This window comes from Cherax quadricarinatus, chromosome 15, assembly GCF_038502225.1.
Source record: "Cherax quadricarinatus isolate ZL_2023a chromosome 15, ASM3850222v1, whole genome shotgun sequence".
Lineage (NCBI taxonomy): Eukaryota > Metazoa > Arthropoda > Malacostraca > Decapoda > Parastacidae > Cherax > Cherax quadricarinatus.
The window spans coordinates 46,801,504-46,829,450 of NC_091306.1; the positions used below are offsets into that span (position 1 = coordinate 46,801,504).

At 42.0% G+C, this 27,947-nt stretch overlaps 1 protein-coding gene across 1 annotated transcript in view; it reads left to right on the top strand.

Moving 5' to 3' along the window:
* The window catches only part of LOC128703328 (transmembrane protein 205), a 44,820-nt gene extending 21,586 nt beyond the window's left edge, over positions 1 to 23,234 (top strand). The window contains exons 4-5 of the mRNA XM_053797954.2: positions 19,522 to 19,608; positions 22,076 to 23,234. Coding sequence (XP_053653929.1) covers positions 19,522 to 19,608; positions 22,076 to 22,282 — 294 coding nt within the window. The 3' untranslated portion in view covers positions 22,283 to 23,234. The remainder of the gene's footprint in view (positions 1 to 19,521; positions 19,609 to 22,075) is intronic.
* Positions 23,235 to 27,947: the final 4,713 nt, after the last annotated feature.

Below are 27,947 nucleotides of genomic sequence, written 5' to 3' on the forward strand. Positions count from 1 at the left end.
CAGTGAAGAGGCAGAGCCAGGAGCTGTGAATCGACCCCTGCAACCACAACTAGATGAGTACAACTAGGTGAGCGCACACACACACAAGACAGACAGGGGAGAGGTTAATAAAGAAGAGGTGAACGGGCTACGTGATAACATGCGCGTCAGTGAGACCCAGGTGCTGCCCTTGACTTGGTGGTCAACTTTTGCTGCCGTTCCAGCTGGTCCTCACCAGTGACCCAGGAAAAGGAAGATGTGAACCATGTCAGCTGCTGCTGCTGCAGGGGGTTGCCCCTCTCAGTCCCTCTGCTTCTCTGACCGTATCTCTGTCCACTTGATCTTACTTTTATCTACTCTTCATGTTTCTCTTTCTTCCTTATTCCTTTTCCGGTGTTTTTGTTGTTTGTGTGCTCCTCTCGTCAGTATTTCCATTTTTTTGTTCTTCAGTCTCACCGATTCCACATTATTTCATCTTTAAAGTGTTTGTAAAGTACAATATTTGTCTTTCCCCTTAATAACAATATGAAGAGGAAAGATCTTCTCGTTTGACTAAAATATACAAACAAGAGCGGAAGAACATTTACAAATGCAGACATAAACACACCAGCGAACCAGAAGAACACTTGAAAAACAGACATATCCTAAAGACCTCCTTACAACGCGCGCGCGCGCGCACACACACACACACACACACACACACACACACACACACACACACACACACGCACACGCACACGCACACGCACACGCACACACACATAAGAACTACTGGTATAAAGAAGACTTCAAAATTCACCTCAGAAATACTAAGACTAGACAGTACATCAAATGTTGTAGTGAGACAAGAGCAATCATTCCCTCGCTTCTTGTAGCTCGTCTTGAAACAAAAGTTTTGCCAGTTATAAGCTATTTTATCTGATTATAAGGCATTTTAATATCAGTTTTAATATTACGTTTAAAATCTGGTGTAGAAATAAGTGGTACAGGAGACGTCACACGTACCTTGTCGTATGTCTTACTACTACTGCTGTTACTACTTAAACTAATACTACTACTACTAGAAGCAATAGTAATGCTGTTACTGCTGTACTACAGCTATTACTACTAACAGTAGAAGTACTACTACTAGTAGTAAAAGTACTAGTAGAAGTACTACTACTAGTAGTAACACTTTTACTGTCATTTCAGCTGCTACTGCTGCTGGTACGACTGCTAACATTACTTCAATATCTGCTGCTGCTACTACTCCTGATACTTGGACTGTTACTACTATTGCTACTGCAGCTACTATTACTATTTCTACAAGCAATAATAATAATAATAATGATAATAATAATAATTTATTACATAATCCCTAGCGCTCTTAAGACAAGTGTCAGGTTCACCTTGAGCTATAATAAGGAAGCAACACAAAAAGTGCAACGTTAAATATTACGTCAAATTCTCGTGATAAAACATTACTTCTTTCAACGAGGAAGACACAGTAGAGATAGTGTTGCCAGCACACAGTAGTGATAGTGATAGTGTTGCCAGCACACAGTAGTGATAGTGTTGCCAGCACACAGTAGTGATAGTGATAGTGTTGCCAGCACACAGTAGTGATAGTGTTGCCAGCACACAGTAGTGATAGTGTTGCCAGCACACAGTAGTGATAGTGTTGCCAGCACACAGTAGTGATAGTGTTGCCAGCACACAGTAGTGATAGTGATAGTGTTGCCAGCACACAGTAGTGATAGTGTTGCCAGCACACAGTAGTGATAGTGATAGTGTTGCCAGCACACAGTAGTGATAGTGAGCACACAGTAGTGATAGTGATAGTGTTGCCAGCACACAGTAGTGATAGTGATAGTGCCAGCACACAGTAGTGATAGTGTTGCCAGCACACAGTAGTGATAGTGATAGTGCCAGCACACCTTAGTGACAGTGATAGTGTTGCCAGCACACAGTAGTGATAGTGTTGTCAGCACACAGTAGTGATAGTGTTGCCAGCACACAGTAGTGATAGTGATAGTGTTGCCAGCACACAGTAGTGATAGTGACAGCGATAGTGTTGCCAGCACACAGTAGTGATAGTGTTGCCAGCACACAGTAGTGATAGTGACAGTGATAGTGTTGCCAGCACACAGTAGTGATAGTGTTGCCAGCACACAGTAGTGATAGTGATAGTGTTGCCAGCACACAGTAGTGACAGTGATAGTGTTGCCAGTACACAGTAGTAGTGTTGCCAGCACACAGTAGTGATAGTGTTGCCAGCACACAGTAGTGATAGTGTTGCCAGCACACAGTAGTGATAGTGATAGTGTTGCCAGCACACAGTAGTGATAGTGATAGTGTTGCCAGCACACAGTAGTGACAGTGATAGTGTTGCCAGCACAGTAGTAATAGTGTTGCCAGCACACAGTAGTGACAGTGATAGTGTTGCCAGCATACAGTAGTGACAGTGATAGTGTTGCCAGCATACAGTAGTAAGTGTTACCAGCACACAGTAGTGACAGTGATAGTGTTGCCAGCACAGTAGTGATAGTGATAATGTTGCCAGCACACAGTAGTGATAGTGTTGCCAGCACACAATAGTGATAGTGTTGCCAGCACACAGTAGTGATAGTGATAGTGTTGCCAGCACACAGTATTGACAGTAACAGTGTTGCCGGCACACAGTAGTGACAGTGTAACCAGCACACAGCAGTGATAGTGACAGTGTAACCAGCACACAGTGATAGTGACAGTGTAGCCAGTAGACAGAAGTGACAGTGTAGCCAGCACACGGTGGTGATAGTGACAGTGTAGCCAGCATGCGATGGTGAGTGACAGTGTAGCCAGCACACGGTGGTGAGTGACAGTGTAGCCAGCACACGGTGGTAATAGTGACAGTGTAGCCAGCACACGGTGTAATAGTGACAGCGTAGCCAGCACACGGTGGTGATAATGACAGTGTAGCCAGCACACGGTGGTAATAGTGACAGCGTAGCCAGCACACTGTGGTGAAGATGACAGTGTAGCCAGCACACCGTGGTGATGGTGACAGTGTAGGCAGCACACGGTGGTGATGATGATAGTGTAGTCAGCACACAGTGGTGATGTGATAGTGTAGCCAATACACGGTGGTGATTGTGGCAGTGTAGCCAGCATGCAATGGTGAGTGACAGTGTAGCCAGCACACTGTGGTGAAGATGACAGTGTAGCCAGCACACGGTGGTGATGGTGACAGTGTAGCCAGCACACGGTGGTGATGACAATGTAGCCAGCACACGGTGGTGACAGTGGCAGTGTAGCCAGCATGCGATGGTGAGTGACAGTGTAGCCAGCACACAGTAGTGACAGTGATATTGTAGCCAGCACACAAGAGTGACAATGTAGCCAGCACACAAGAGTGACAGTGTAGCCAGCACACAAGAGTGACAGTGTAGCCAGTACACGGTGGTGACTGACAGTGCAGCCAGCACACGGTGGTGATAGTGAGTGTAACTAGCTCACGGTGGTGATAGTGACATTTTAACCAGCACACGGTGGTGATAGTGAGTGTAACTAGCTCACGGTGGTGATGATGACATTATAGCCAGCACATGGTAGTGTTAGTGACAATGTAGTCAGCACACGGTGGTAATATTGACAGTGTAACCAGCACTCAGTGGTGATAGTGACAGTTTAGCCAGCAGACTGTAGCGAAAGTGATCGAATACCCCGATCACGGCAGTGATGGTGATAGTGTCGCCAGCACATTGTGGTGATGGTGATTGTGTATCCACCTCATTGTGGTGATAGTGATTGTGTATCCACCTCTTGGTGGTGATAATGATGAAGTAATCACCTTATTGTGGTGAAGGTGAAAGTTTAAACATAAATTTGTGGTGATAATTAAGGTACATAGATATACATATACACACACACGTGCGTACGGCTACGCATACGCGTGTGTACATATACACATGTTTATATGGACTGTGGTTCATAAGTCAGATTGTGTGTGGCCAGCAGAAACAGCCTGGTTGATCAGACCCTGGTCCACAACGAGACCTGGTCTCAGACCGGGCAGCTGGGTCGTTGACCCCCGAAACCTTCTCCAGGTATACTCCAGGTGTATATGTATATATATATATATATATATATATATATATATATGCAAAGTAACATTTATGAAGGGATTCAGGGAAACCGGCAGGCCGGACTTGAGTCCTGGAGATGGGAAGTACAGTGCCTGCACTCTGAAGGAGGGGTGTTAATGTTGCAGTTTAAAAACTGTAGTGTAAAGCACCCTTCTGGCAAGACAGTGATGGAGTGAATGATGGTGAAAGTTTTTCTTTTTCGGGCCACCCTGCCTTGGTGGGAATCGGCCAGTGTGATAATAAATATATATATATATATATATATATATATATATATATATATATATATATATATATATATATATATATATATATATATATATATATATATCAATAGCAGCACTGCGACTAGCCAAGGACTCGAATCCATATTGTTTTGGTCTGCCTCATGGTGAGGGAAAACACCTGACTCTCTAACCCACAGGATCATGCAATCATACAAAGAACCAAGCACCCAGCCAAGTTAGGTGTGTTGCCGTGGTCCGAAAACATACGGTGGTGTGAGTGCCTCTAAGTTAATTTCATTCTAATCCCTGTTTGGTGTACTAGGCTGAGGAAGGGTTGTTGAGGTGGTTTGGACATGTACAGAGTATCGAACAAAATAGAATGACATCGAGAGTGTATAAATCTGTAGTGGTGGGAAGGCGGGGTTGGGGTCGGCCTAGGAAAGGTTGTAGGGACGGGGTAAAGAAGGTTTTGCGTGTGAGGGGTTTGGACTTCCAGCAAGCAAACGTGAGCTTGTTAAAAAGGAGCAAATAGAGACAATTGGCTTTCAAGACTTGACGTGATGTTGGATTGTGAGCAAGTTGACATTTATGAAGGGATTCAGGAAAACCGGCAGGCCGGTTTGTTTTTCGGTTCATCCTGCCTTGGTGGGAGACGGCCGATGTAATTATATAGTGTCTGTGTCTGTGTGTCTGTGTCTGTGTCTGTGTCGTACCGAATAGGTAAAACTTGCGATTTTGGTTTAAATATCAACACACACATTGTCGAATAAAGCAAGCGAAAATTTGTGTATGCAATAATTTCGCGAAAAACATTCCGAACCTAACGAGAAAAAAATATATTTCGTTGCGTTTGTTTATTATTAAATTTTTGTAAACTTATCTAAAATATATTTAGTCGGATTAGTTTAAATTAAATTCTGATTGTTATAATAAGGTTAGGCAAGTTTTCTAAGGTTCTTTTGGTACAAAAAAATTAAATTTTTCCATTAACATAATTGAAAAAAATATATTAAATTTTTATGAGAAAATTTTGCAGATGACTTAATTTTAAATGAGTTCTTCCTAACTGACCAATTTTACCTATTCGGCACGACATTACACACCCACACACACACATATACATATATATATACACACATATATATATATATATATATATATATATATATATATATATATATATATATATATATATGTGTGTGTGAGTGTGTTTGATAGGAGTGAATGGAGACAAATGGTTTTTAATACTTGACGTGCTGTTGGAGTGTGAGCAAAGTAACATTTATGAAGGGGTTCAGGGAAACCGGCAGGCCGGACTTGAGTCCTGGAGATGGGAAGTACAGTGCCTGCACTCTGAAGGAGGGGTGTTAATGTTGCAGTTTAAAATCTGTAGTGTAAAGCACCCTTCTGGCAAGACAGTGATGGAGTGAATGATGGTGAAAGTTTTTCTTTTTCGGGCCACCCTGCCTTGGTGGGAATCGACCAGTGTGATATATATATATATATATATATATATATATATATATATATATATATATATATATATATATATATATATATATATATATATATATATATATATATGTATATATATATCTTTAAGAACATAAGAAAGGAACACTGCAGCAGGCCTACTGGCCCATGCGAGGCAGGTCCAATTCTCCCACCGCTTAAGCCAATGCCTTAACCTAATCAGGTCCATATATGTGTACTCACCTATTTGTGGTTGCAGGGGTCGAGTCCTAGCTCCTGGCCCCGCCTCTTCACCGGTTGCTACTAGACCCTCTCTCTCCCCGCTCCATGAGCTTTATCAAACCTCGTCTTAAAACTGTGTATGGTTCCTGCCTCCACTACGTCATTTTCTAGGCTATTCCACTGCCTTACAACTCTATGACTGAAGAAATACTTCCTACTATCTCTCTGACTCATTTGTGTCTTCAACTTCCAATTGTGGCCTCTTGTTTCTGTGTCCCCTCCCTGGAACATCCTGTCCTTGTCCACCTTGTCTATTCCACGCAGTATTTTATATGTCGTTATCATGTCTCCCCTGACCCTCCTGTCCTCCAGTGTCGTCAGGCCGATTTCCCTTAATCTTTCTTCATAGGACATTCCCCTTAGCTCTGGAACTAACCTTGTTGCAAACCTTTGTGTGTGTGTATGTGTGTGTGAGTGTATGTATGTGTGTGTGTGTGTGTGTGTGTGTGTGTGTGTGTGTGTGTGTGTGTGTGTGTGTGTGTGTGTGTGTGTGTGTGTGTGTGTGTGTGTGTGTGTGTCTGTGTGTGTGTACATATATACACACATCTATCTCGTTACTAGCACAGTGACTAACACATTAACCTTCTCTAACACTTCTTGCACAACAAATTTTCTTCTTCCTTCTCTCCTTTCGTCGTTTTTATCTCCTCACCCTCATGCCAAGTGCTCGGCATCCCCTTTATTATCCCTGTCCAATCCTTCAGAATAAATGATCTCGGACTCAGCAAAAAATGACGTGTACTAATGATGGGGGAGAGAGGGAGAGTGAGGCGGTGCAGTGACAAGCAGCCTGGGAGGCGGCTACTGGGAGAGGCACCTTGGTGGCCATTGAGAGGCGGTAGGTTCCTCGGTATAATGACGCGGGAGGATCCTTGATACAGTATATAGTGACCCCTCAAGGAAGGTTCCTTGATGTTGGTGAGGGGCTCTTGATTTAGGGAATTGAATCTGTGCTCCAGTTCCCCGAATTAAGCCTGAATGCCTTCCACATCCCCCCCCCCAGGCGCTGTGTAATCCTCCGGGTTTAGCGCTTCCCCCTTGATTATAATAATAATAATAATTGATACAGTGAGGAGGGGGGATCCTTGATACAATGAGGAGGGAGGATCCTCGGTATAATGAGGGAGTTGACATCAGAAGGAAGTTGACAGAGTAGCAAACGCCAACCCCCCCCACACACACACAAACGCACACACAAACGCGCGCACGCACACACACACACACACACACACACACACACACACACACACACACACACACACACACACACACACACACACACACACAGAGTAGTCAGGAAGTGGAATAGTTTGGGAAGCGATGTAGTGGAGGCAGGATCCATACATGGCTTTAAGCAGAGGTATGATAAAGCTCACGGATCAGGGAAAGTGACCTAGTAGCGATCAGTGAAGAGGCGGGGCCAGGAGCTTGGACTCGACCCCTGCAACCTCAACTAGGTGAGTGCAACTAGGTGAGTACACACACACACACACACACACACACACACACACACACACACACACACACACACACACACACACACACACTCACTCAAGGAGTTGTCAGGAAGTGGAATAGCCTGGGTAATGTAGTAGAGGCAGGATCCATACATAGCTTTAAGAAGAGGTATGATAAAGCTCACGGTGCAGGAAGAGTGACCGAGTAGCGGCCAGGTGAAGAGGCGGGGCCAGGAGCCATGAATCGACACCCGCAAACACAACTACGTGAGTACACACACACACACACACACACACACAATTGGAAGTTGAAGACTCAGACGAGTCAGAGGGATGTTAGGTAGTATTTCTTTAGCCATAGAGTTGTCAGGAAGTGGAATAGTCTGGCAAGTGATGTAGTGGATGCAGGAACCATACACAGTTTTAAGACGAGGTATGATAAAGCTCATGGAGCGGAGAGAGGGCCCAGTAGCCATCAGTGAAGAGGCGAGGCCAGGAACTGAGTCTCGACCCCCTGCAACCACAAATAGGTGAGTACACACACACACACACACACACACACACACACACACACACACACACACACACACACACACACACACACACACACACACACACACACACACACACACACACCCTGCCAAATGCAAAGTCATGAAAATCTGGGACTGGCAAAGAAGACCGCAGACAGAGTATAGTCTAGGTGGCCAAAGACTGTAAACTTTCCTCAAGGAAAAAGATCTTGGGGTGAGTATAATACCGAGCACATCTCTTGAGGCACACATCAATCAGATAATTGCTGCAGGATATGGGTGTCTGGCAAACCTAAGGAAAGCGTTCCGATACCTTAGTATGGAATCGTTCAAGACTGTACACCATACACGTCAAGCCCATACTGGAGTATGCAGCACCAGTTTGGAATCCACACCTGGTCAAGCACGTGAAGAAATTAGAGAAAGTGCAAAGGTCTGCAACAAGACTAGTCCCAGAGCTAATGGGATTGTCCTACGAAGAAAGGTTAAGGGAAATTGACCTGACGACACTGGAGGACAGGAGGGTCAGGGGAGACATGATAACGACATATAAAATACTGCGTGGATTAGACAAGGTGGACAAAGACAGGATTTTCCAGAGATGGGACACAGAAACAAGGGGTCACAATTGGAAGTTGAAGACTCAGATAAGCCAAAGGGATGTTAGGAAGTATTTCTTCGGCGAGAGTTGTCAGGCAGTGGAATAGCCTAGAAAGTGACGTAGTGGAGGTGGGAACCATACATAGTTTTAAGATGAGGTTTGATAAAGCTCATGGAGCAGGGAGAGACAGGCCGTAGTATCAATCAGTGAAGAGACGGGGCCAGGCTATGAATCGACCCCTGCAACCACAAATAGGCTAGTACAAATAGGTGAGTACACACACACACACACACACACACACACACACACACACATACTCTTGGGGTGTGTATAATACCGAGCACATCTGAAGCACACATCAACCAAATAACTGCTTCAGAGTTTGGGCGATTAGCAAACCTAAGAATAGCGTTCCGGCACCTCAGCAAGGAATCATTCAGGACTTTGTACACAGTGTACGTCATGCCCATATTATAGTATGCAGCACCAGTCTGGAACCCACACATAGTCAAGCATGTCAAGAAATTATAGAAAGTGCAAAAGTTGGTAACAAGACTAGTCCTGGAGGTAAGGGATATGTCCTACGAGGAGAGGTTAAGAGAAATCGACCTGACGACACTGGAGGACAGGAGAGAGACTGGAGTGACATGATAACAACATATAAAATACTGAGAGGAACTGACAAGGTAGACAGAGACAGGATGTGCCAGAGATGGGTTACAGGAACAAAGGATCATGACTGGAAGCTGAAGACTCAGAAGAGTCACAGGGATGTTAGGAAGTTTTTTTTTTCAGTCATAGACTTGTCAGAAAGTGGAATAGTCTGGAGAGTGGTGTAGTGGAGGTAGGATCCATACATAACTTTAAGAAGAGGTATGACAAGCCATAAAGAGCAGAGAGAGAGTGGACCTAGTAGTGACCAGTGAAGGCGAGGCCATGAGGTGTGATTCGACTCCTACGACTACAATTAGGTAAGTACAATTAGGTGAGTACACATACACATGTAGAGGTCCTATCAGGCTATGAGGAAATGTTGAGGAACAATCGTGGTATGCTCTTGTTCACAGGGACAGCTGTGAGGAAGGGTTGTAGGTAGAGGTGACAGGCCTCCTCAGAGGTGTTATGAGGCCACCAGAAGATTCAGGAAATGATGAGAGAAGTAGTAATTGCTATATTTAAATGGGACCCAGAGATGTGGATGGGATAAGTAATGGGAATAGGAGAGGGAGAAGTCAGTTTACTCATGGGTTTCAGGAGAATGAAAAGAGGACATACAAAGAAAAATGACAGGGAGAGAAGAAAGAGATTAAAAATATCATCAAAGAGGAGGAAAGGGCATGCCTGAGCTGATAAATTTTCAGAGAATATGAGGATACTCGAGGGGAAGAAATGAGCCAGTCAATTTGGGGATACTCGAGGGAAAGAAATCAGCCAGTAAATTTGGGGATACTCGGGAGGAAGAAATCAGCCAGTCAATTTGATTTTCAATGTAGGATCCTGCAGCAGAAAGCACTGCAAAAGGAAACAACAAAATACCAGCAGGTGTACCTAGACCATGGCAGAATGAGAACAGAATGACAGAAATTGAGAGAGAGAGAGAGAGAGAGGATACAAAGATGAAATGGGCAAGAAAGAGAGACAAAGCTAGAGTCAGGTGGGGACACGCAGAGTTAGGAGGAGCAGCAAACAGAACCACCCACAGAGCCTCACAGTCCAACAAATTAACCCAAAATAAACTACACTTCACACTCACAGCCCCCATTCCCCTAGCACAAACCCCACTAACACAGCAGCCTCCCACAGTACCTAGCCAGAACTCCCACTACCCTACCCCTCAAAACCTCACAGAATACAGTTCTGGAAAAGAAGCTGAAGGTGTGGTACACCAATACAGAAGAAATAACGAATAGGTGTGAGGAGTGGTACAAAAGAATCATAGCACTCACGCGGAAACTAAACTCATGGGAATGATAACAGATGCAGTCTTTCCAACTGGATATTAGAGCCTGAGGAAATAGGGATAGTGAAGGCGGAGGAGTTGCACTGCTCATCAAAATCAGTGGAGCTTTGTGGAGCGACTACATAGGAACACTTCAGACTGGGGGTCCCAAGGTGGTGACTACAGTAATTTACAACCCACCACAGAATAGGAGGAGGCCAAGACAAGAACATAATGAGAGCAAAAGAGCAGTGGTTGATACACTAGCAGAGGTTGCCAAAAAGGCCCACATTGGTAGGTTAAACCTGGAGCCACATGGGAAATTAGAAACGTGGAGGACTAAGATGATGGAGGTGGTACTAGAAAACCTCATGCATAAACACATTGAGGACATCATCAGAGAGAGAGGAGAGAATTATTCAGCAAGAATAGACCTCATGTTCACCTTGAGTAGTTTGGACACTTGTGATATCATACATGAAAAGCCCTTTGGGGCGAGTGATCACATGGTCCAAACTACAAAAGAGGGGTCTACACAAGCCTGAGAAATTTTCTGCATGACGTTCAGTGGGAAGCAGAATTGATGGAAAAATTAGTAAATAAAATAATGGAATACATGACAACAAAATGAATGGAGGCGGAGGAGAGGTTCATACCCAAGAGCAACAGAAACAATAAGAGGCCAAAACTAAGTGTGCTAGTGAATGGAAAAACTATAGAAGACAAAGGTACCAGGAAAATAGGGAGATTAGTTGAAGAGCCATAAACGAATATGCACAGATAAGGAGTGAGGCCCAGCGTAAATACGAAAATCACATAGAATCGAAAGCCAAATCGGACTCGAAGCTCTTGTACAGTCACATCAGGAGAAAAAGAACAATCAAGGACCAGGTAATCAGGCTGAGGAAGGAAGAAGGGAAGATTCCAAGAAACGACTGGGAAGAGTGGGAAGACCTCAAAGCGAGATTTAAGAAAGTACTTTCAACAGAGACAGAAAGGACTCCAGAAAGGAGGAATGATGGAATACACCAGTAAGTGCTGGACACAATACACACAACAGAGGAGGTGAACAGGCTGCTAAGTGAACTAGATACTTCATGACTCACGAAATCGTAATGACACGATTGTAAACAAAGCACGCTACAGGCAGGGGTGGGATTGAACTTGCAGTTAGTGAGTCATAAAACTCCAGACCAGCGTGTTAGCCACTGGGCCAGCTACTTACAATAAGATTCACCCAACTAGGCATATTTATACACCATAGGAAGGTTAGCATAGGCACCACTAGTTTGATGAATATTACTGAAGTCAGCTGACCCAGTGGCAAATGCTCCGGTCAGGGGCTCTTGATCTAGGAAATTGGATCTGTGCTCCGGTTCCCTGAATTGAGTCTGAATACTTTCCATCCCCCCATATGCACTGTATAATCCTACGGGTTTAGCGCTCCCCCATGATTATAATAATAATAATAATCCGGTCAGGAGTCTTATGATTCACTAGCCGGAAGTTCAATCCCAGCAAGTAACGTGGTTTAGATACCTCAAAAGGCTGTGGATCTGGACATCTCTCCGTGGGTCCTGAGAGCAGGAGCAGAGGCACTGGCTGTGCCACTTGTAACAATCTTCAACACCTCTATCGAAACACGGCAACTACCCGAGGTGTGGAAGACAGCATATGTGGTCCCAGTTTTTATGAAAGGAGACAGACAGGCAGCATTAAACTACAAATCAGTGTCTCTGACATATATGCGAAGTCATGGAGAAGATTATCAGGAAGAGAGTAATGGAGCACCTAGAAAGAAATGAGCTTATACCTGATAACGAACACGATTTCAGGGACGGGAAATCCTGTGCCACAAACTTACTAGAGTTTTACGACAAGGTGACAGGTGTAAGACAAGATAGTGGGAAGGGTGGGTAGACTGCATTTTCTTGGGCTGTAAGAAGGCTTTCGACACAGTTCCACATATGAAATTAGTGCAGAAGCTAGAGGAGCAGGCAGGAATATCAGAAAAGTCACTGCAATGGATCAAAGAATACCTGACATGAAGGAAACAATGAGTCATGGTACGTTACGAGGTGTCTAAGTGGGTATCTGTGACGAGCGGGGTTCAACAGGGGTCAGTCCAAGGGCCGGTGATGTTTCTTGTATATTTGAGTGACTTGACGGAAGGGATAGATTCAGAGGTGTCCCTGTTTCCTGACGATGTGAAGCTAATGAGAAGAATTCAATCGGATGAGGATCAGGTAAGACCAGGCAGGCCTGGTCCAGCAACGGTTCCTGGAGTTCAATCCCACCAAGTGCAAAGTCATGAAGATTGGGGAAAGTCAAAGAAGACCGCAGACAGGGTACAGGCTAGGAGGCCAAAGATTGTAAATATCACACAATAAAAAGGATTTTGGGGTGATCATCATACCAAGTACATCTCCTGAGGCGCACATCAACCAAATAACTGTTGCAGCATATGGGAGCCTGGCAAACCTATGAACAGCGTTTCAACACCTTAGTAAGGAATCGTTTATTACTCTACACATCTTGTACGTCAGGCCCATATTGGAGTATGCAGCACCAGTTTGGAACCCACACCTGGTCAAACACGTCAAGAAATTAGAGAAAGTGCAAAGGTTTACAACAAGACTAGTCCCGGAGCTAAGGGGGATGTCTTACGAGGAGAGGTTCGTGGAAATCGACCTGGAGAGTGATGTAGTGGAGGCACGATCTATAAATAACTTTAAGAAGAGATACGATTAAGCTCATGGAGTGTGATGAGGGTGGATCTAGTAGCGACCGGCGAATAGGCGGGCCAGGGACTGTAATTCGACCCCTTTAACCACAAATTAGTGAGTACAAATAGATGAGTACACACACACACTACAGATCAGCGAAGGGGCGGGCCCAGGAGATGACTCGACCCCTACAACCAAAATTAGGTAATTAGGCGAGTACACATACATACACACTTGCGCGCGCGCGCGCACACACACACACACACACACACACACACACACACACACACACACACACACACACACACACACACACACACACACGCACACGCACACGCACACGCACACACAGGCTCATATTGAATGTGCAGCACCAGTTAGGAACCCACACCTGATCAAGCACGTCAAGAAATTAGAGAAGCTGCAAAGGTTTATAACAAAACTAGTCCCGGAAGTATAGGACATGTCCTACGAGGAGAAATCGACTTGACAACACTAGAGGACAGGAGGGCTAGAGTGGACATGATAACGACATTTAAAATACTGATAGGGAATGGTAAGGTGGTTAGGGACAGTGTGTTTCAGAGATGGGACACAGCAACAAGGGTTCACAATTGGTAACTGAAGACTCAGATGAGTTACAGGGATGTTAGGAAGTATTTCTTCAGTTATAGAGATGTCAGGTAGTGGAATAGTCTGGAGAGTGATGTAGTGGAGTCAGGATCCATACATAGCTTTAAGAGGAGGTATGATAAAGCTCATGGAGCACGTAGAGAGTTGACCTAGTAGCGACCAGTGAAGAGGCGGGGCCAGTAAGTATGACTCGACCCTTGCAGCCACAGTTATACTATTTATTTACTACAAGTACATGTACAAGGTATACAGTCCTAGCTGATATCAATGACATACTACTGTATAGAAAGCCGCTTGTTATGCTGAGCATTTCGGGCAAATTAGGTCAGTTTTATCCCAGGATGCGACCCACACCAGTCGACTAACACCGAGGAACCCATTTTATACTGATGGGTGAACAGGGACAGCAGGTGTCTTATGGAAACACGTCCCTAATGTTTTCCAGCCGTACCGGAGGAGATTCGAACTCCGGACCTCAGTGTGTGAGCTGAGTGCGCTAGCGATCGAGCTCGAAGGTGAATTATGTGAACACACACACACACACACACACACACACACACACACACACACACACACACACACACACACACACACACACGAGCCACTTTAAAAAAAAATCTTGAATATGTTGAAGGCTTCGTAAGTGGTGGACAGACTTCAATACCTAAACATTAAGTATGAAATGCTCACAGAATTTGACAGGGGCGGAATTATTTGAAATGCAAGGCTCTAAGTTGATAGGGCATTTATGGCAGATCAAATTACTGATGATTCACAGAGATGTGTGGAAATATTTCACGAGCCTGAGTGAGGTATCTACGTGTATGGAGTTAGATTAAGAACATTGTGGTGGACAACTCCATGCGGCGTTTCAAGGATGACTCTGATAGAACCAAAGAGGCCGTGAACCAGTAATTCAGGTGCCTGTTATTTGAGAGTGGGGACCAAGAGCTGAGACTGAACCCCTACACGCACAAGTGGGCGGACACATTCCTCGTGGCCCTGGTAATGAGTCAGGCTATACCTTAGTGAGGACAGGATGGTTGACCAACCAGCCGAATGAGATTGGCATTGTTGCACTCACTGTTCTGACGGTGAGTGCCAGTTACTGTCTACAGTGTCTGCCAGTGTCTTCAGTGTTCCAGTGACACTCTACAGTGTCTGCCAGTGTCTTCAGTGTCCCAGTGACACTCTACAGTGTTTGCCAGTGACAGTCTGTAGTATCTACTAGTGACGGTATACAATGTATATAGGTAAAGTCTATATTGTGTGTCAGTGAAAGTTAATATCTAACAGTGACAATCTAAAATGTATGCAAGTGACATAAAATGGAGACGGCTTTTCAAGAGAGAGAGAGAGAGAGAGAGAGAGAGAGAGAGAGAATGTTAAACTGAAAGAGAGATAGCTAGACCCATTAGTAAAGTTACAACATCTCCACTATGTCTATAAAGAGACTTGCTAGCGTCAGGTCCATTAAAATAACAGCAAGGGTATCATTGGAGCCAAACTAGCACTAGGATATAATGATGGCCCAGCAGGAGAGTTGCCTCACAACCTCGGAGACACATAAATTGAACCATTGCGGTTCCTACTCCCTCGGCTGCGTATTGTTTGAAATTGAGGGACCTTGGATGCTTCCACTCAGTGAGCACAAATTTTTATTCATCTCGTAAGTGAAGGCGATGATAAAGTTTTGTCCTTGAGGTCTCAGTTTCGTGTCCTGGGAAGTAAAAGTTTTTACTGTGTTCCTTCAAAATTCTACACAATTTTAGCCACTGAATTTTAAAGACTATAATATTTTTTGCTCTTGTTATTGCAACGTCATTCGCCATTTTCTCTTTCGCGAATTATAGAACTAACTCGTCGAAGCATTCAACAGCAGTTATATAGTACTTGAAAACACGACTGGAAATTTGTAAGTATATAAGGAACGCTTTTCAAAATGTGACCCGGGCCGGGAGAATACCGGCGAATAAAAAAAAAAAATGTAAATAATAACATGGGAGACACAAACGCTGGATATGACGATCCGCGTATTTAAATCGCTAACTAAATATAATTTTAAGAACATAAAAGAGAAGAAACACTGCAGCCGGCCTACTGGACCATGCGAGGCAAGTCCAACTATCCCACCGGCTTAAGCAAATGATCCAACCTAGTCGTGTCAGGTCACATCCCCTTAAGGAAGGAGCACGGCAGCAGACGTATTAGCACAAGCTAATCAGGTTCAACTCACACTCACCCACATTCACTCGTGTATTTAACTAACCTATTTCTAAAACTAAACAATGTTTTAGCGTCTATGATGGTTTTCGGGAGTTTGTTCCACTCATCCACAACTCTACTAATAAACCAGTGGTTTCCTATATCCTTCCTGAATCCGATTTTTTCCAACTTAAAACCAGTTCTGTGAGTCCTGTCTTTGTTAGATACTTTTTAGCACACTATTTGCAATCCCTTTATTTATTCCTGTTTTCCATTTATACACCTCAGTCATGTACCCCCTAATTCTACGCCTTTCTAGAGAGTGCAGATTCAGGGCCCTCAGAGGAAAGATTTCTGATACATGGGATCAACTTTGTCAACCTTCTTTATATGTTTTCTAGGGCATTTATTTCCATTCTGTAATACGGTGACCAAAACTGTGCAGCATAATCTAGATGAGGCTAACCAAAGATATATAGAGTTGAAGAACTACCTGAGGACTCCTATTATTTATGCTCCTTGATATGAAGCCAAGGATTCTGTTCCCTTTATTGAGAACACTTATGCACTGTTGTCTTGGTTTCAGATTGCTGCTAACCAGAACTCCCAAATCCTTTTCGCAATCAGTAATATTAAAATCTACATTATTTAGTTTATATATGGCATGTTTATTTTCCTATCCAGTGTATAGAACTTTGCATATGTCTATTTTAAACTTCGACCACTGCATCAGTCTATTCAAATCTTCCTGGAGTGCTCTAATGTCCTCCTCAGAATGAATTCGACGGCCTATTTTAGTGTCATCGGTAAACTTGCTTAATTAAGTCGCTATTTATTCCCTCATCTATGTCGTTTATGCAGATTGTGTACAACAAGGGGGCCAACACTGACCCATGTGAAACACCGCTTGTGACGCTTCCCCACTCTGATTTCTCCCCATTTATGCAAACTCTCTGCTGCCTGTCTGTCAACCATGCCTCTATCCAGGAAAATTTCTCCTATTCCGTGTGCCTTAACTTTCCTCAATAGTCTCTGATGTGGTCCATGTATAATATATGGACTTCTGATGAAGTCCATATACACAATATCATATTCATTACCATGATCTATCTCCTAAATACCTTAGTGAAAAAAGATAATAAATTCGTAAGGCAGGAACGCCATTTTGTAAAACCGTGCTGAGATTCATTAATCAATTTATGCCTTTCAAGATGGCTACGAATTGCCTCAGCAATTATTGATTCCATAAATTTTCCCACTATGGAGGTCTAAAGTTCGAAGCTAAGGACCTGTCACCTGCTTTGAAAATAGGCATCACATTTCCATTTTCCACTTATCTGGCACTATGCCAGCTTGAAGTGATATATTGAAAAGATTAGCCAAAGGTTTGCTAAGCTCGTCTTTACATTCCCTTAGAACCCTTGCATACATTTCATCAGGGCCTGGGGATTTGTTAGGTTTTAATTTATCTATTTGTCTAAGGACCATGTCACTTGTGACTCTAATTATGTATAGTTTATTATCGCCCTGTTCTACATAATTTATTATTTCTGGAATATCGCTATTATCTTCCTGTGTAAAAACTGAGAGGAAGTAAGTGTTAAAAATTGAACACATTTCCTTATCACTGTCGGTGAGCTGATCCGAGTAACTTTTGAGTGGGCCTAACTTGCCCCTAAACTTCTGTATACCTGAAAGAATCCTTTTGGGTTAGTCTTCAATTCCCTTGCTACTTTAGCCTCATAATCTCGATGGAATTGAAACATGCAGCTCATGTCATTTTGTATTTACGTCTTATGGCTTTTATTCTCTCTGTCATTTATTATTTCGCATCTTCCACACTAAATGACAATGTCAAGCTTTGGTTGCAACTAGAGATGAGAGTCTCTAAAAGTTAAGCCTCCAATAGTTAAGTCTATAATGGTTGTCAAGTTAGTGGTAACTCTGTCAAGTAGCTTTGACAACTGCTATCACACACATTCACGCGCGCGTGCGCTAAAATGAACTCTAGAAAGAAAGAAGAAATTTCTATAGAAATTATGGAAACTCGGCACGATTCCCAACATGATAGAAAGTAGTTCTAAATGTTTTACCAAAATATTATTATATGCAGAGTGATTAAGAAAATTTTAACAGCACATGTTGTGTAACACAGCGGATGACAAAAATCTGTCAACAAATGTAGAAAGTAGACATTTTCAGGCAATTCGAGTAAAATATGTAAATGAAAGCGGACAACATGGAAATAATTATATATCTTTTCTATACAGTTTCCCAATTAATGCAAGATAATTAAAAATTTTAGAGAGAGACAGAGACAGAGACAAAAAGACAGAGAGAGACAGAGAGAGAGAGAGAAAGACAGAAATAGAGAGAGGAAGACAGAGAGAGAGACAGACAGACAGACAGTGAGAGAGGGAAAGAGAGAGAGAGAGAGAGAGAGAGAGAGAGAGAGAGAGAGAGAGAGAGAGAGAGAGATAGAGAGAAACAGACAAAAACAGATAGAGATTGAATACACTCTCCAAAAAACCTTAGCACGTATCTTAATCCCACAGAAAGTCACATAAATATGAACATTATGACATGACAGGCAGATGAGGGATAGCATCAGTGATGACGGTTGGGTAGTGGATGAGGATAGTGATGACACTGGGTGGGGACTGCCAGGGAAGGAAGACGGATAAATGGTTGTATACATTACTGAGGAAAATGATAAATACAACGACAGCTGTCCTAAAAATAATCACTCCTTTTTATTCGACTTTGCTATTAGGCTATGTGTTAACTGAGGGACCGTAAGGCTACTATAAACTGTGATACATAACATATAAATTGTCGATATAGAAGGAGGGTCAATGTAAGATTGTTTTGTAATGTGTTTTTCTTTACCATGGGATACCGAAGGTTAGCTTCACTGACTTCAGTAAACAGACCTAGCTAGTACCAACCCTTATGGAAGACCATTTGTTACACTTGCTCATCCCGCTACTCAGTACCAAATTAAGAACTAGGCATCCGGACTCCAGCCGGGGAGTCTCACCTAAAGCACGTACTCACAAAACTGGTTTCTTGGAATTCAGGGAGAAAGAAAGAGGCTTTTCAACTAACACTAGCATGTAATTTGAGAAGAAATTTCTAGTAACATGGAAACCAACCCAAAAAAACTTGGTTCCCTGGGGTCCCAGGAGTTGCTTGCCAAGGGGCCGCAAAAGTTGCTACCCCCGGGGCCCCACGAGCTGCAAGATCGTGATACAATTTACTGCTTGCGTCTTGTTTATAATATATTTGTATTTTTTCAGACACCTGTTTTCTAAATTATTCATGTAAAAATATTTTATACGCATGTATTATTTTTTGCAGGGAGGCATTTTGGTGAGTTGCTTCCTGGTGAACCTGGGAATCCGTCTGTACCTTGCACCTGTGCTCACCAAGCTCATCACTATCAAGGTAACTAAAATTACCATCACCTATTAATGTTGCAGTTTTATAACTGTAGTGTAAAGCATCCCTCTGGCAAGACAGTGATGGAGTGAATGATGAAAGTTTTTCTTTTTTCGGGCCACTCTGCCTTGGTGGGAATCGGCCAATGCGCTAGACTTAGATCCAAGCTTGCGCTTGGATCCAAGTCTAGCGCAAGCTGGACTCCAAGGTATTGGTCCAATGTGGGTAGATTGGTAAAACACTGCGTACCTTGTTCCAAGGTTCGTAGGTTCGAGTCTCCTTCAGCCAGAGATCAGTGTTTGTGTATATTGTGTTTGTGTATATTGTGTATTGCGAATTCCTTGCATTGTTAATATCTCTAGTAAGGCAGGGGATGAGATGAAAAGCTGTAAGCCTTCTCCCTGAAAGCTGGCTGCCTTGGATCAAAGTGTAGCGCAAGCTGGACTCCAAGGTATTGGTCCAGTGTGGGTACATTGGTAAAGCACTGCGTACCTTCTTCCAAGGTTCGGAGGTTCGAGTCTCCTTCAGCCAGAGATCAGTGTTTATATATATATATATATATATATATATATATATATATATATATATATATATATATATATATATATATATATATATTATTTTATTTATTATTATTATTATTTTTATGATTAACACATGGGCCGTTTCCCATGAATGCAGGGTAGCCCGAAAAAGAAAAACTTTCATCATCATTCACTTATCACCGTCTTGCCAGAGGCATGCCTACACTACAGTTATAAATATGCAACATTAACACCCCTCTTTCAGAGTGCAGACACTGCACTTCCCATCTCCAGGACTCAAGTCCGGCCTGCCGGTTTCCCTGAATCCCTTCATAAATGTCACATTGCTTCCACTCCAACAGCTCGTCAAGTCCTAAAAACCATTTGTCTCTATTCGCTCCTGTCTAACACGCTCACGCACGCTTTCTGGATGCCCAAGCTCCTCGCACACACAACCTCTTTTACCCCCTCTCTCCAACCATTCCTAGGCCGACCCCTACCCCGCCTTCCCTCCACTACAGAATTGTATATTCTCGAAGTCACTCAATTTCGTTCCATCCTCTGTACACGTCCAAACCATCTTAATAACCCCTCCTCAGCCCTCTGGATAATAGTTTTGGTAATCTCACACCTCCTCCTAATCTGCTAAACTATGCATTCTCTGCATTATATTCACACACCACAGTACCTTCAGACATGATGTCTCCACTGCCTCCAGCTATATCCTTGTTGCAAAATTCACAACACATGCCTCACACCCATACAAGAGCATTGGTGTAACTATGCTCTCATACATTCCCCTCTTTGCTTTCATGGATAGAGTTCTTTGTCTCCACAGACTGCTCAGTGCACCACTCATCTTTTTCCCCTCGTCAGTTCTATGATTCACCTCATCCAGCAAGCATGCATGAGTGAATGGAGACAAATGGATTTTAGGATTTGACGTGCTGTTGGAATGATAGCAAAGTAACATTTATGAAGGGATTCAGGGAAACCGCAGGCCTGACTTGAGTCCTGGAAATGGGAAGTACAGTGTCTTCACTCTGAAGGAGCGGTGTTTGTGTTGTAGCTTGATAACTATAGTCTAAGCGCGCCTCTGGCAAGGCAGTAATGAAGTGAACGATGATTGAAGTTTTTCTTTTTTGGGCCAGCCTGCCTTGGTGGGAGAAGGCCGATGTTTTAATAATATATATATATATATATATATATATATATATATATATATATATATATATATATATATATATATATATATACTATATGACATATATATATGCTTAACAATTCGCAAACAGGCTAAATTATTTACATTATCTCTACGTCCACAGCAGGACTCGAACCTGCTAACTTTGTATCAGAGTCCACAGTACTTTACCACGATACGTATGAGCGCTTAGCCGAAGCTAAGCGATGTTTCCCCATACCCCTGGGCACCAAGCTCGTTTTGAAGCTTATTTCATCGAATCCTGCCACATGTAGTGGACAACGAAAGAGATTTGAAATGCTTAAGTCCTGCTGTGGACGTAGAGACAATGTTTGTAAATAATTTCGCCTGTTTGCGAATTGTTAATCATTTCAAATCTCTTTCGTTGTCCACTGCATGTGGCAGGATTTGATGAAATAACTTTCAAAACGAGCTTGGTGCCCGGGGGTATGGGGTAACATCACTTAGCGTCGGCTAAGCGCCTATACTTATCGCGGGTCTAGCTCCGCGGTAAAGTACTGTTGACTCTGATACAGAGTTAGCAGGTTCGAGTCCTGCAGTGGACGTAAAGAACATATATACATATATATATATATATATATATATATATATATATATATATATATATATATATATATATATAATACGCCACCCTTTCTGATTATTACTATAATTTGTCTAAATATTAAGTAGACTAACACTGTGCCACTGTAGATTCTGATTGCCAATTTCTTTATCCCGACAGATTGCCATAGAGCGTGAGGCAGGTCTTGGCCATGAGGTGGGCACTAATAAGCCGGGGCGTCTGGCTCATTGTCCACATTACATGCGACTCTATCGGGCCTTCCGCCGTACTCACATGATCATTGCCATTGGCAACATGGTCTCTATGGCGGCCACCTCTCTCCACCTCTACTACCTGGCCACGAAACTTTGCTCCGTGCAGCTGTAAATTATATAAAAAAAATGTCTTACTCGCCTCACACACAAGGATGATCCTAACGGTATCCAGAACCTTCATCAATTATGATTTTTTATCTAGTAACATGTTACCTAGGGGCCTAGAATGCTATGAGCCTCTCATATTTCTACTTGATCCTGCCTCTGGTGGCAGGCGTATGCTTTCCCAAGAGCCTCTGCAACATTGGCTGGTCCAAGGCGGAGTTCGCGATAATCGCGCCTTTCGTAAGTGACTTCCTGAGGATGTTCCAACGTGTTCTCAACTGCAGTATTCAATGGCTACCTCTTGCCCTATGGTTTGAATCTACTTCCAATTTCAAACAGCTCACAGTTCTCCCAGCAACACCACAGGCAGTAGTGATATATGCCGCTGACTCCTCTAGCGTCATCAAGTGCCGCTGACACCAAGGGCAGAAATACCACCAGGTGATTCTCCAGACCTCAAGATCAAGATACCCTTTAGGATACTCTTAGTCTTGTTCATTCTTAACCTTGAAAACACTAGTGAGTTCTCTTTTGCTATGCTGCCAGACAAATTATGTTTTATGGAGTGGGACTGTTTTATTGACTGACCAGTTTAAATGTTTCTAATGTGACAAGGTTACTCACTGGTTTCTTGTCCGTGGTTCCTTCACTCACAAGATAGTACAGTGTTTCCTTGCAAATTGTAATTTATATATTTGTTTGTGATATGAATGATAAGTGTGTACAGTAGGTTGAGAAAATTGCTGTATATGGCTTTCGTAAAGAAAAGTAAATTATGCGTCCTGATGTACCCTGAGATTTCATGCGAGACTTTGTTGATTTGTTGTCTGAATGAATCTGGTGAAGACGTAATGACTTAGTCTCACACAGCCACAAGGATCTGATCTGCAATGTACATTACATGTACAGTATATATACGGAGAACACACACAACATACTTATAGAGCACACATACACACACACACACACACACACACACACACACACACACACACACACACACACACACACACACACACACACACACACACACACACGTACGCTCACTGGTGTTTTTCGGGCATTATTTATTTTACACTTCTTAATAAACCAATTCATGAAACTATGGAACAATCCACATATTAAATAAATAAAAAAGAAAAAAACCTCGTTTTTCAGTACAATCTGTAATTAAATTTTGTTTCATATAGAAATGTTTTATAAAGTTTAAATTAGTTAAATATTGTCTTCTAACACACTGAGTTGTGCCTTTCACGTTACATAATTTTCAGCGTCTGTATATATGTTAATTACTACAGACTCAAGTTAACTAAATTGAAGTTAAATTGTGATAATCGTAGAGTAAGTCGAATACCTCACAGTGATCACTCGAAGTTAGAACCCATGACAAGTAGGTTCTAACCCCACCTGTACCATGGTCAGAAATTATTCTCCCTGCTGGTTTCAGGTCATAATAGATGGCGTTAGCCACTAAGTCATTAGCTTAATATTGCCCAACTTATTAAATCAAGAGAGAGAGAGAATGAACTTAATGCAATAAAGGGATTTTTGCATTAATAAATGGACCGGAAAATATCTACACATAATATACGTGCTATGTATTTAAAAGTATATTTAAATACATTTAAAGTCGTCATGATTGCAGTTACTTATACGACAGTAGTATGTAGTCTTTTCAGTTTGATTTAATTATTTTTCAATATATTGATTGCTATTGCGTGTGCGTTAGTTTACATACTTCCGAAAACCTCTCATTCAACCATTTATTCTCTGTATTAACATTTGTCTTCCAAAACCTTTCGTATTCTTCAGTGCATTTAAATCTTATAAAAAATTATTTCTTTTTACTTTTCCTCATTATTATTATTATTATTATTATTATTATTATTATTATTATTATTATTATCACATTTGCTAACGTCTCACAATTCCTAGTCGCTAGTAGTTAATTAGTTATATTTATTTAACTTGTACAATTTATTATTTTATTAAAACAGTGACCATATTTTCCAGCTTCTCAATAAATCCTGAATTATTTAATTTTAAACTATGCAATTGTTTATTCCCTCCCTCCAACACACTTTTGTTCCCACACGTTTATTCCCTCCCTCCAACACACTTTTGTTCCCACACGTTTATTCCCTCCCTCCAACACACTTTTGTTCCCACACGTTTATTCCCTCCCCCCAGAATATTATTAACATCGGCAGTCTCCCACCGAGACACGGTGACCCGAAAAAGAAGAAACATTTTCACCATCATTCACTCCATCACTGTCTTGCCAGAGGGGCACCGATACTACAGTTCAAAGCAGTTAACATCCCCACCCCTCCACATTGCAGGTACTGTACTTTCCACTTCCAGGACTGAAATCCGGCTTACTGGTTTCCCTGAATCCCTTCATAAATATTACCTTGCTCACACTCCAACAGCACGTCAAGTCATAAAAACCAATTACCTCCACTCCTTTCTAAGATCCTCACACACGCTTTACTGGATGTCTTAGCCCCTCGCACACAAAATCCCCTTTACTCTCTCCATCCATCCTTTCCTTGGACGACACTTACCCCCACCTTCCCTCTACTACACTTTTATATGTTTTCCTCTCTAAATGTCCGAACCATATCAACAACCCCTCTTTAACCCTAGTAATCCTGCACATTCGTCTAATCTCCAAGCTACGAATTATCTGCATAATATTCACATTGCACATTACCCTCAGACATGATATCTCTATTGTCTTCGGCTTTCTCCTTGCTGCAACGTCTTCCATGGATAGCGTTCTTTGTCTCCACAGATTCCTAAAAGCATCACTCACCTTTTTTCCTTCGTCACTACTACGGTGTACATCGTCTTTCATAGACCTATCTGCTGACAAGTCCAATCCCAAATATCTAAATAGATTCACTTCCTACATACTCCTCTCCCTCCAATCTGTTATCCAATCTTCCATTACTAAAATTTTTTGTTACCCCTCATCAAACTGTTCCTTCAAATGTTCACTTTTAATTTCCTTCTTCTGCATACCCTACAAAATTCGTGCACCAACCTTTGCAATGTCTTAGAATCTCCCTAAAACACAGTGTTATCTGGAAATAGCATCTGTGATAGCTCCCAAAGTGTATTTGATTCTTTATCTTGTAATCTCACACCTCTTCCCAACACCCCTGCATTCACTTTTTGCACCATCATCTATAAATATATTAAACAACCATGGTGATATCACACATCCCTTTCTAAGACCTGTTTTTACTGGAAAGGAATCTCCCTCTCTCCTACATACCCTAATCTCAGCCTCACTATCCTCGTATAAACTGTTATCTACTTTCAGTAACCTACCGCCTATTCCATACGCTTATATCATTGCTCCAATATCCACAATATCATATGTTTTTTTTCCAAATCTATAAATGTAACAAAAGCTTCCTTATCCTTATCTAAAAACTGTTCACTTATATGCTTCAAAGATCTTGCGCTCCGTCCTACACTTAATTCTTTCAATAATAACTACCATACACCTTACCTGGTATACTCAACAGGTTTATACCCCAATAATTCTTACACTCTCTTTTGTCTCCTTTGCCTTTATACAAACTAACTAACGATGCTCTCTACCAATCCCTAGGTATCTTCCTTTCGCTCATACATTTATTAAATAAAAGCACCAAACATTCCAAAACTATATCCCTACCTGCTTTTAACATTTCTACCTTGATCCCATAAATTCCATCATCTTTGCTCCCATTCATTTTACCCACAGCCTCATTCACTTTCCTCACACTCACACCTGGTTCTTCCTCACTCCTAAAGGATGCTACAACTCCCTGCTCAATGCATGAAGTCACAGCTTCCATCTCTTAATCAACATTTAACAATTTATCAAAATATTAAGTCGAACTTCTCTATACCTTCTACTCACTATCTAATAACTCTCTTTTTCTGCTTTTTAACTATCAAATCCATTTGTTCCCTAGGCTTTCTTAACTTACTTTTCTCCCAACCTTCTTACTCTCAGCAAAATTTTGTTGACAGCACCTCCCACACTCATTTGCTTTCCATTTACATTCCCTTCCTAGTATCCCATTTACCTTTTACTCTCACTGTAGCCGCAAATAAAAAATTATCTGAAAAATATGGTGCCCCTCTATAAATATGCACATACAGAAGTCTACACATTAATCTTTCATCCACTAATACATAATCCAACAGAGTATTGTTATTACGAACACAGGTGTAGTCTTCTGGCCTGCACACCTGGATGTAGCACGATAACCAAGGTAGAAATGAGGAACGATCAAAAGACAGGTTGTGAGTAAATACTAACATTTCCTACACCAAACAGCAAGCAGTTATATGTACAATATTTACAGAGGATATGTACAGAAAGGCAATTTTCAAGCCAGAGACACGGTGAGAACTGTCTAATAATAATAATAATAATAATAATAATAATAATAATAATAATAATAATTAATAATAATAATAATAATAATAATAATAATAATTAATAATAATAATAATTATTATTATTAATAATAATAATTAATAATAATAATAATAATTAATAATAATAATAATAATAATTAATAATAATAATAATAATAATAATAATAATAATAATAATTAATAATAATAATAATAATAATAATAATCTATCTTTACTACAAGTACATGTACAAGATGTACAGTCCTACTTGACATGAATGACATGCTGCTATATAGAAAGCCGCTTGTTAAGCAGAACATTTCTGGGAAATTACGTCAGTTTTGTCTCAGGATGCGACCCACACCAGTCGACTAACACCCAGGTACCCACTTTACTAATGGGTGAACATAGACAAGCAGTGTAAGGAAACACGTCCGATGTCCCGCCCCTTCACCGGGAATCGAACCCGGACACTCACCATGTGAAGCGAGTGCTTTTGCCACCAGGCCACGGGGCACGGTACCAGACTTGGAGGTAAGTCTACCATTGTTGATTTACAAGTGTCCCACATCACTTCACAACTCTGGCGGGCTTCCTTGTCACTGGTTGGTTGAACCAAGGTGCTAGCATATGTAGGGGGCCCACACTCATTAAACCTCTATCACCTGGTTCACTGGTCGGAAGAGCATGCCTATATACGCATGTGACATACGCTGAATAAAATGTAACGTGCTCTTAGGACGCCACAATTGTCATCACACCCTATATTATATTTCGTATACTTATCCTATTTTTCTAAAAATATCTATTACCTATTATCAGACCTCTTTCTGGTCAGGGACCTGGCCGCGGGGGGCGTTAACCCCCGGAACCCTCTCCAGGTACACACAGTTCAAAAGCCCCCATTATCATTTACCCCTGCTACCCCAAAGGTACTTACTAGGCTCTCTGCAGCCCTCTCTCCCACTTTAGCATTCACGTCTACTACCTCAATTTCTCTCACTTGATTCAAAACTCCCTAAACACTCGCTTAACATCTCCCAAAAAAGCCCACTTTTCGCATCCTACCCTTATTTTAATCCATATAACCCTTGAACTTATAAATCTATATTCCTTCTTTACCTGCCATAGCTGAACTTTCAACATTATTATTACTGCATTCTTAGCTTGAACTCTCTCAGATATACCTGTACCCCGTTCAGCGCTTTCATGCCACCAGACTGGTGTTTAAGGATGGTGGCCAAGT